At 36.3% G+C, this 10,236-nt stretch overlaps 1 protein-coding gene across 2 annotated transcripts; it reads left to right on the top strand.

The window, feature by feature from the left end:
- The first annotated feature begins 444 nt into the window (after window positions 1–444).
- LOC125275977 lies at window positions 445–6,895 on the top strand. Of its 2 annotated transcripts, none has more exons than XM_048203353.1 (3): window positions 445–632; window positions 1,968–2,026; window positions 6,766–6,895. In XM_048203353.1, exons 1-3 carry the CDS (start codon window positions 486–488, stop codon window positions 6,803–6,805), a joined length of 246 nt encoding a protein of 81 aa, XP_048059310.1. In that variant the 5' UTR covers window positions 445–485; the 3' UTR covers window positions 6,806–6,895. The 2 variants fall into 2 exon arrangements, with proteins under 2 accessions (XP_048059310.1, XP_048059309.1); XM_048203352.1 differs by lacking the exon at window positions 6,766–6,895 and adding an exon at window positions 3,932–5,189.
- Window positions 6,896–10,236: the final 3,341 nt, after the last annotated feature.

The following is a 10,236-nucleotide window of genomic DNA, read 5'->3' as shown; positions in this document are numbered from 1 at the left end:
ACAGGCTCCAGGAAGTGCCGTCAGTCGTTGTTTATCACCCGACGAAAGTGAATCAAGACGAACAGCATTGTTTGGTTCGACACTGATGGAACAGGTTTAGGAAATAAAATAAAATGATTTCACTGAATAAGAGACACACATGTCCAGCTGTCTTTACAGATGGTTTATTTTCTTGAAAGAGAAGGTCAGCAGATCCTGATGGTGAGGAGATATTCTTCCTCTCGTATAGCCTCGTCTCTCAGTGTTTCTCCTCATGTGGATCATTCTTAGACTGGTTCATCTTCTGTCGTTGGGTGGAGGCCCTCCGGTCACGTCCCAACACCTTTTACTATTATATTCTGAATTCTTTAAATATATTAAATATTCCATCAAACCCACACCTTTAAAGGGCGTGGCCTCAGCACACTATAAAGAGCTGCTCTAAAGCAAACACTGCTAAAATCATGGCTCAGACAGCCCGGGGCAGGAGCACCAACACTGATACAATGTTAATGGAAACAGATTCAGCGGGTCTATCAATCGAGAGCGATCGTACTATAGGCCAGCATACAGCAGTCCCTCCTCAGAGAGACAAGTTAGTCCAGATAAACTCGGGTGCTCCTGCCCCGGGATTGTCTTTGGCAACTGCTACGGTGAGTGATTCTGATCCGTTTAACCTGTGAACTGTCACATTTTACAGCACAGATCTTCAAAAAATGAAAGTGTAAAGAAGCTTAAGTTTACCGTAAAGCAAATGTACAGAACTAAATGTTCTAGTTAATGAGTAATGAAAGTAATGAAATGACGCGACATTTGAGTCTTCCAGGTAGAGCTCCCGTTTTTTAACACAAAATATATATTTTACAAAATAACTTGGCTAGAAAGTCAAAGCCATGTGTCTTACCAAGTTGTGTTCTAAATTTGAAGTTGATATCACAAAAATTGTCAAACATCTCAAAGAGGCACAAAATCACCTTTTTTGTATTTATTAAAATAAAATCGTGAGACGTGTTCATGATGTTCTGCGCTAGACAACACACAGCTCTTATATATTGTGCTATTGTTAGTTTAACTGCTTCTATTGAAATGTTTAGTTAAAGTAAGAAATGTGTTTTAAAATGTGTCACATTATGCAGTGCATAAACAAAACATTTAAATATAAGTGGTCAAAGAAATGTTTGTTAATCAGTGAATCAGTCATCTAATGTTGTGTGAGATTACTTGTCTAATGTTTTTAAGTATTACTATTATAGATGAACAAACGCCCCACTATGAATGATGATTCTGAATTAAGTTCAAATTGCCTTTTACGTCACTGCAAAAAAAGATGACTTACTGTCTCATTTCTCTTCTCCAGTTATTATTTCGTTTTGGTTTTTCGGTTTATTTGTTTTTCGGTTTCGATCTGAAAACTGGAAAAAAAGACATCAGCTTTCATTTTTTGGTTCATACAGAATCACCGAAAAATGAAATATCGACCTGTTTTGCCCGTTTTTTGTTTGCCAGATTAAAATGAAATAATTGAATGATCAGATGATACACGGACCCTTGATCTTTGGTTGACCAATCAGCGGAAAGGGGCGTTTTATTCCCGCCCATGTAGAGATTGAACATTCAAGCCGTTTATCTATTTGGTTTCATGGTTTTTCCATTTGGCGACTCGAGATTTGTTTATTTATTCTCATGAGGAGGGTCGAATGTGTGATAAATGAATTCTTTCTTCATTTTTCCGTTTAGAAGACAAAAACTAAAAAAACAAATTATGCGAAGTGGATAACAGAGAAAGATTACAGAGATTATACAAATGTAAGAAATAATACAGAAATGTTGTTCTAGCAAAGAAATTACAATAAATATACAATCTGTTGAGATATTGATTTGGCTCTTACAGTACTGTTATAGATTTAAATGTTTAATAAGATTAAAAGATTATATAAGGATAAAATGATACTAACCATTGGCTCTGATTCCTCTCTCTTCCATTATAGATGAGAAGAAAGAGCGATGAACCTGATGAACCTGAAGAGAAGAACAAGAAGCCCAGAAGGTAAAAATCTACATATTTAATGTATGTGCAACAGGACTAAACACACTGTGACGGTATTTGGACTTAAAAAGTTGGGTTTGGGGTAAAAACTAGTTATTACATTAAATTCATCATTAAAGAATCAATCCGTTCTATTATGGAAATCAAATCAGTCAAGGAAAACTTTTCTTTTCAAACTCATTTCAGATCATATCATCACATCTCAATTTAGTTCATCATGTTCAAAATAATAATAATAACTAGATATGTACATTTTCTGAAGAATATGTTAGTGGTTGCTAGGGTGTGGCTATGAAGATGAAATGTCGTGATTTATTGGCTTAAGCCGAGTGAATTGAGCCGTGCTCCTCAAGTCCTCGACATTCTGATGGTCAGGATCATCCTGTCAGGATGGCATCTAGCGTGTCTCGTTTCACAGCGCGGATTTCACTTGATATCCGAAGGCGTTTACACTCCCCGTGGGGAAAAATCGACGGTACGGCATTTGGTTTAAGCCTACACTTATATCCATCTCCACCTGAAAGCTCTTTCAATAGCTGTGGTCTACTAAAAGCCTCAAAGTCATCAGGGTTAAAGTGGACAGAACAGAGACGCAGGTCTTTAGGAAGTTTTGTTCATCCACAGGCATCTTCACATTTTTTTCTCCTCTTCTTATCGTAAGGGAAGCAGTAAAGGCTTACATCGCTTCTCCTTTTGCCCTTCGACTGAAAATTACTGGCAAACGTCGCACAATGTGGCATCGTGTTGTGTTTTTTTGGGTTGTGCAACCATTTGACGCCATCGACTGCGCACCTAAACAAAATGGCACCGCCCTTGATCCAAAATATATATAAAATGATGTGGATTTTTTAAATAACGTAAATCTTTCATTTTTTTTTTTACTACATTTTTCAGTAAGAGACATAATTTAAGTTATATTAAGCCATACAAGTCTTAACACAGGGGTTCCCTTTAAACTTCCAAACTGGTTCCCTGTAGTTTATACGCTCAACAGCGCCACCCCCAGTACTAAAGAGGGAAAGCACGAATCACTGATGACTGTCACAACACACATTTGACTTCATTTACCTCTAAACCACTCGCCCCCAGTTTCACATATGAGGCTTAAACTAGTCTCAGACTAAACCGCAGTTTGAGCTGTTTTAACTGAAAGCTTATCTTACAATATCTCAGTGCCACTGTTTTGTCTCACACCAGTAATGTGTTTTTTCTAGTGAACATTTCTAAAAGTTACTTAAATATCTTCATTGAACTAAGGGCTAATCCTGGCTTAATCTAATCCCTGTCTGTGAAACCAGGCCTAAATTATTAATATTAAAAACCTGAAGTTGATTCTGAGGTAAATTGACCTGATAATGTTAATGTTTTAGATTGATGTGCAGAATAGATCAAATTGCCGGAGGTGTTTTAAGATCAATGTCTTTGTATGATTTTCAGTTTTGCTCAAGGCAAGATTTTCAGTAACTGTAGAATAATATGGTGTTTGGGGTAAAAAGTGCCCTTGTTGTTGGGGCTAGAAAAACATATTGCTTTAATCAAATTAATTTAATCACTAATGGAATAAAAAGCCCTGCTCCTGAAATAAAGACCCCTCAATACCTTTAGTTTTATGATTTTATAATCAAAACAAACAAAAAACAATATCTTTCCCCAAAACTGTGTTGTTGCATCAGTGTTAAATAAAGAGAAATATATATTGATTCTGTAATCACACACTATTTTTTACTATTATCACTTTTTGAACACGTTCTGCTGGACAATAAATTAACAAAACATTATAAAAGTGTTTTTCCTTCTCTAGTGATCAACATGAATGCTAAAGTTCTCATGAACCGTGTTCAGTCAGTGCTGTAATTACTGTCATTAGTGATTATTGATCAGGATTCACTCTGAATGTTTTGTCAGATTGATGGAGGAGCCGCCGTGGATCTACAGAGATCAAAATGACATCATCAGGAGCATCGATTTGAGCAAGAAGGAAATAGCTAGAATTATAATTAAATCAATGTATTTTTGTGATTATCTGTTTCCTATATGTTCCCTTTTTCCTAAAAATAAAAAAATATCTTCTAAGGTTTCAGGGTTCATAAAGGAAATTAATTTAGCTAAAAACAAATTTATCAGTCAGTGTGGTTTTGCTGTGATTGAACTAAAAGATGGACCGCCTATATTGATTGGACCCTTTAAGCCAGTTAATGTTTCTGAGAAAAAAGATATGGTTCACAGTGAAGAGCAATGTATTCATGAAATGAAGAAAGAAATTAAAGGAAAAGAGAAAATGATAAAAGCTATATATATATTTACTAAATATAGTCCCTGCTTTTCTAGAAAAAAACGTGATTCTTGTATGATCCAGTTAGTTAATTTCTCTGAGGAAATGTTCAGTTTTAATATAGAGGCTGTCATCGCCTTCCAGGACTTTTATGGTGCATCAGGGAATATAGTTAAAGAGCTGAAGGTCCTGATGAATGATTCTTCGATTAAAAAAGCATTACTGAAGTTAAAAGAAAACATGTACGAAAAACACCGTAGATCAACATTTATATGTTTCCATGAAAACAAAAATACAAATAGAAGTCATGCTATTAAAGACCATATTAAAACACAAATGCTTAAACTTAACTCACTGGAATGGAAAGATGTAAGCCTTATGTTACACTTTATTTTAATTGAATTTCCCAGTAATGAAATGACATTAGATGCGTTCAAGAACTTTGGAAAACAACAGGCAGATAAACTGAAAATACGGCTTAAAAAACCTGAAATTAGTGAAAACCTGAATGTTAGCGAGGAAATTATAGAAAAAGCTCGTTCATTTTTTTATTCTAAGTGGTGTGAACTAGTTAATGAAGAATATGAAGAGTTTATCTATGAGAAGCTCAGTGATTACATTAACAGCTTTGCAGTTACATTCGCTTATGAAGATATAAAGGCCATCACAAAACACTTTCATCTGGAAAGAGTAAAGTTAACCTTTTAAGCAATCATTTCCTTCATTTGTATTAGTGAGTGTTTCTCTGTAATCGTCTTTATAAATCCACCTGATAAAGACGAGATGTCTCCATCTAAAGACACTGACGCTGCTGATCTCACTGTCTGTTGATTGTCATTCTCTCACAACAAACACACAACTGTCTTTATTTAATAAATATATTCTTATTTCCTTTTGTGTCCTGTCAATTCAATTCACATTTATTTGTAGAGCACCTTTTACAATACTTATTGTTTCAAAGCAGCACGACAGTTTAGAGTGATCTGTTATCAGAGCTGACAGAGACCAAGTTATGGATTTCAGAATTGTACAGTTCTAAGATATTACAGTTAGTGAACATCATGTATTTATTTTAGGCAGACACAATGAGCCACTAAGATCTAGTCTTACCAGCTAGAGTTAATCAGTCTTACTTTCGGATTCAAATTAGACCGATACCTTTTTCATGTAAATGATTTAAAGTTATGAGCAGTCTAGTAGAAAAAAAAAAAAAGATGATTAACTTGTAAGACTAGTGTAAGTGTTACGAATCCTGTCAGTTCCCGGACTACATTTCCCATAATCCTCCCTGCCAGTCACACGCACACACTCCTCTCCAATCATCATCTGCCACATACACCTGAAGCACATTCCCTGGACTATAAAGGACTCACACACACACCACCTGTTTGCGAAGTCTTGATTACACCGTGTATCAACTCCAAGCGTTATATCCTGTCTGCCTGTCTTGTGTTACCGTTCCTGCCTGTTTACTGTTTATTGACGCGTTGCTGCCTGTCCTGACCCCTGCCTTGTGTAACGTCTTGTGAGTGATATCTGCCTGTCCTGACCACGATTCTGCCTGTCCCGTGCTGTTCCTGTTTGCTCCCGTTTGACCCTGCCTGTACGACCACGCTTACTTTAATAAAGCTTGCAGATGGATCTCTGTCTGAGTCCCGCCTCGTTACAGTAAGCTATTTATGAAACTGGCCAATAATAATAATCTAAAATAATAAACCAATCATAAACTGAAAGGGCATATTCAGGTAAGACAAATTAAATTGATCAAAAGTGACTTTTTTTATGTTACACAAGATTCTATTTCAAATAAATGCTGTTCTTTTAAACTTTCTATTTATTAAAGAATCCTGAAAAATAAAATGTATGACACATTTTTGACAAAAATATGAAGCAGCACAACTGTTTTTACGCTAGACCGTCTGAATATGTATCTGTAAAATGGATATGAAGCCAGTAGCCTGTTTGATTTCGGCAAATTTTATATGTAAATATAACTGGGTCCATGTGTGTGAAGATGCTGACATGACGACCAGATCCTCACCAGTGCAAAGTTCACTACATCACTGTAAATTATACGAACAAATACATTAAATAATACAACTAAATTCTTCTAATAGATGTGTGTTCATTTAGTGCACTCAAATGCACCTAGTTATTTATTTTATACGTCTGTTAACCAGTAGTCGGATCAAATAATGATTGGATATTAAAATGTCAGTTTTATCTGTTTCTCAGGTCATGCCTTGAGAGAAAAAGACTCATTATGCTCTCCACAAAAAGCCTTCAATGTAAATGTGCTGTAAACTCTTATTTGTGTGTACATTTCATTGTGCATTGTATTGATATTTTGTGGGTTTATGCATGAAATAGCAGAAGGATATTACAAAAAAAGTATTTATATTTACATTCTGTTAGGGTCAACAGTATACTCATGTAATACCTACTTTTCTATTATTTGTTCATTCAGGTTAGTGGGTCAAAGGATCATGCCAACATTGCCAATGTAAATATACTGTATGCACACCTGCAGATCTACAGGACACTCTTCATCAATGATCAGATGGAAGTTCTTCATTGAATTCAGTGCTTATATGAAGGTACGGGGATTCAGATTATGCTGATGTCTGATCTTGATTAAAGTGACTCTCTAGTTCCTGCTGTTTTTAGAAAAATAGTATATAGGAAATAAGCACATGAGGACACACATACAGAGTGGTACAGTATGTTTGAAATAGTGTACTACTGTTTAATGACATCAAGAACCATAACTATAACTATATTAGTGTCCACACCAGCGGACAGTACGGTTCTGTTTATTATAAGAGCGTACACAGTTGTTGCTTTCCACTTAAAATGTGCACACTTTTTTGAAACTGTGATGCATTTTATTTTTCAGGATTCTTTAATAAATAGAAAGTTCAAAAGAACAGCATTTATTTGAAATAGAATGTTCCCTTTCGTGGGAACTATCGACGCAGCGTGAAACGCATTGGGAACCTTCTGCGTGATATCGTCATCTGAAGCACTCCTGTATCCAACCAATTGTGTAGCGAGACGTCAGAGACGGGTGACGTCACGGACCAGGAAACTATAAAGCATGCCCAGATGCAGAGAACGCTAGCTTCTGCTATCTTCAGCAAGCGCTCCATGTTATCCCGTGTGTCTTATTTAGTGTTTGTCTGTCTTTCCATTATTTTGGTCTCACTCTTCATCTGAGGACAAGAGTTGCAGCAACACTTGTGTATATATCTAAGATCGCTGTTTGTGCGTCTTATTTAGTGTTTGTTTGTCACTGGTTTCTCTTTGTCTGAGGACAAGAGTCTCACAACACTGATATATACAATAAGACACAAAAAATATATAAAATAGCGGAGGAAAGCAAGCGATTCAAGAAGTGTGTTCCTCCCTGTTCTCGCTATATTCTTGACGGGGATACACACGAGATGTGTGTCGTTTGCTTGGGGGTTGTGCATTGCGTGCATTGCGTGCATTGGTGTGTTTTAATAAACACTGTTACAAAGAGCACAAACTCACACAAAAAGCCCAAAGTCAAACTGCCCAACTAAAGGAAACACTGACCACCAAAATGGTAACCAAACATTTTCAATAAAACATCAACATCTAAACCTCTGTTAATTCTCAAAAAGAACTTCTGCTGAGATCTTGAGAGATTTATTGTCTTCTTTTATCTTCAGTTGATTTCAGGCTGTGTGGCTTTAAGTCAGTTGTGTTTCATCTTCTGAGAGTGGAAGCATGATGTTGAACCAACATCACATTGTAACCCTGATTCAATGCCATTACCATTGATTTATTGTTGAAATTTAACATTGATTTAACATTAATTGAGGGCGCAAAAGTGACATTGATTCAATGTCGTTACCGTTGACACATTAACATTGATTCAGCGTTATTTCGACCATTGAGGCTATCTGGGTAAAATTCAAGATGCTTACACTCAAACAGATCATTCCCCAAATCAGGTCCGAGGACTGGTTTGTGACGATAGACTTGAAAGATGCGTACTTTCATGTGTCCATCCAGGGACGTGCACAGACATTTTGGGGGGCAGGGGCTCAAGTGGAAAAAAGGGCACTTCTCATAATTATTTATTTAAAAAATAACGAACCCTTAAATATATTAAGACAACTTTGACTTCCCTTACACTCATGCAATTGTTTTATACTCCACAGATTTCTACAAAATAATCAGTTCACACAGAGACCATGGTCTTCTTTAGTATTCACTAGGTTTATCACAAAAGCAGGCAACAGCAACTATTTTCAAGTAGCTATATATATTTAGAATAAATGACTCGATCAAGGAGAGGGACATAATCTATATAATTTGTTTATTTTGCACAAATCAAAAATTGTTTTATTTCTTTTGGTGTTATTGTAATACTTCTTTCATGAAGTGGACAATTTTAAGATTGTGGTCCATTTTTGTTTCCATGTCTTTTACTCTAATGGAAAGAAAACGTAACCCTAACTCTACACATTTAGATGGTGTTTGTTTTAAATCTACTACCCTCCGTCTGTTTGCATCTGTAGATTTCTTCCAAATGAACCAAAACAAGCTAATCTGCATATTTAAACACATCAAGAGTACATTATATATTATAACAAATGCCTGCAGAGGGCGCCAAAAGCCTGCTGATTTTTGTAGTTACACAGCACAGCACGATCAAAGCCAACCACCATAACTGTGAAAATATATTATTAGTTAAATAATAATATTCGCCCACTTCTTTGTGATAGAAATGCTACAGCCACTGTAATTTCTTCAACAAGAATATGTGGACATCAAACATGCAAAGACAGAGCGAGGGTTCAAACTTTTATTCATGTAAGTGTAAGCGTAGATTTAAGAATAGCATTATGTAGCTAATACTGTATTATGATTTTTAAATAGTTTTATTAAACCATGCATCCTTAGAAAACTGTCTAATAATGCGGTTCATGAATGCTCCTCTTCTGGTATTGACAGCCCTACAGATATCTTTACCATGGTTCAAAACGCAATGCATAGCACAGTAAAATAACTGAAATTATAATATGACATAAATTTCATTAGTATCAAATCAGGCAGATGTGTTGATGTGTTGACTACTAATGCAGCGTTAAATGTATAAATAACCCTTAAATAGACAAAACTTTCAGGTTTGTGAACATAGGCTAGCCTACCTGAAAGAAATGCACGGGATGGATCCATCTAGGGCTTGTTTCTTTTTCGCTTCTCATCGCCAGACAGCAGTTGCATTTTCGCGGTAATAGTTGTCACAAGTTTTCAGCCAACAGCAAACACGAGGCGGGGCGTAGCGCGCGCGTGTTCGGGAATGAATGGCGTGTCGCAGAGGGAGGGCTGCTGAACTCGACAAAGCCGACCTGATATAGTATTTTTTTATTTGTTTTATTCAGTAAATATATTTGTTTGACAGGGAAGCTGTGTGCAAACAGCTTCAATAACATATATTCATTTATTTAAAAAAAAGCACCCCAGAAAAAAGGGCAGGGGCTCAAGCCCCTTTATTGTCTATGTGTGCACGTGCCTGTGTCCATCCATCCTTCTCATTGGAAGTTCCTCAGGTTTGCTTTCGGGGGGCGAAGCTTACCAGTACAAGGTTCTTCCATTTGGCCTATCATTATCACCCCGCACATTCACGAAGTGCGTGGATGCAGCCCTGACTCCCTTGAGACTGATTCTTGATGTCTGTGTGTGCCTAAGAAAAAGATTTCTTTTTTTTTTGCTCAGAACAACTGTTTGTGAAATCCTTCAGATTATGTTGATAAAGCAGAGTTTGTGCTGCTGTAATCAATAACGTAAATCTAACTCAGAGATTGGGCTCTAAATGAGTTCAGATATTTAGACCAAATAATGATTACGTAAAAACATAACCAACGTCATCTGACCATTTTTTCCATTTGTTTGTCTGGATGTT

Source organism: Megalobrama amblycephala, linkage group LG9 (genome assembly GCF_018812025.1).
Source record: "Megalobrama amblycephala isolate DHTTF-2021 linkage group LG9, ASM1881202v1, whole genome shotgun sequence".
NCBI classification, from domain to species: Eukaryota; Metazoa; Chordata; class Actinopteri; order Cypriniformes; family Xenocyprididae; genus Megalobrama; species Megalobrama amblycephala.
This window is presented reverse-complemented; position numbering and strand designations above follow the sequence as displayed.

Bases quoted from the DNA above. Each gene is read 5' to 3' on its own strand.
- LOC125275977 (XM_048203352.1), top strand. From the start codon at position 486: ATGTTAATGGAAACAGATTCAGCGGGTCTATCAATCGAGAGCGATCGT. The intron at 633-1,967 runs GTGAGTGATTCT...CTTCCATTATAG, and splicing joins TGTCTTTGGCAACTGCTACG to ATGAGAAGAAAGAGCGATGA. The intron at 2,027-3,931 runs GTAAAAATCTAC...ATGTTTTGTCAG, and splicing joins AAGAACAAGAAGCCCAGAAG to ATTGATGGAGGAGCCGCCGT.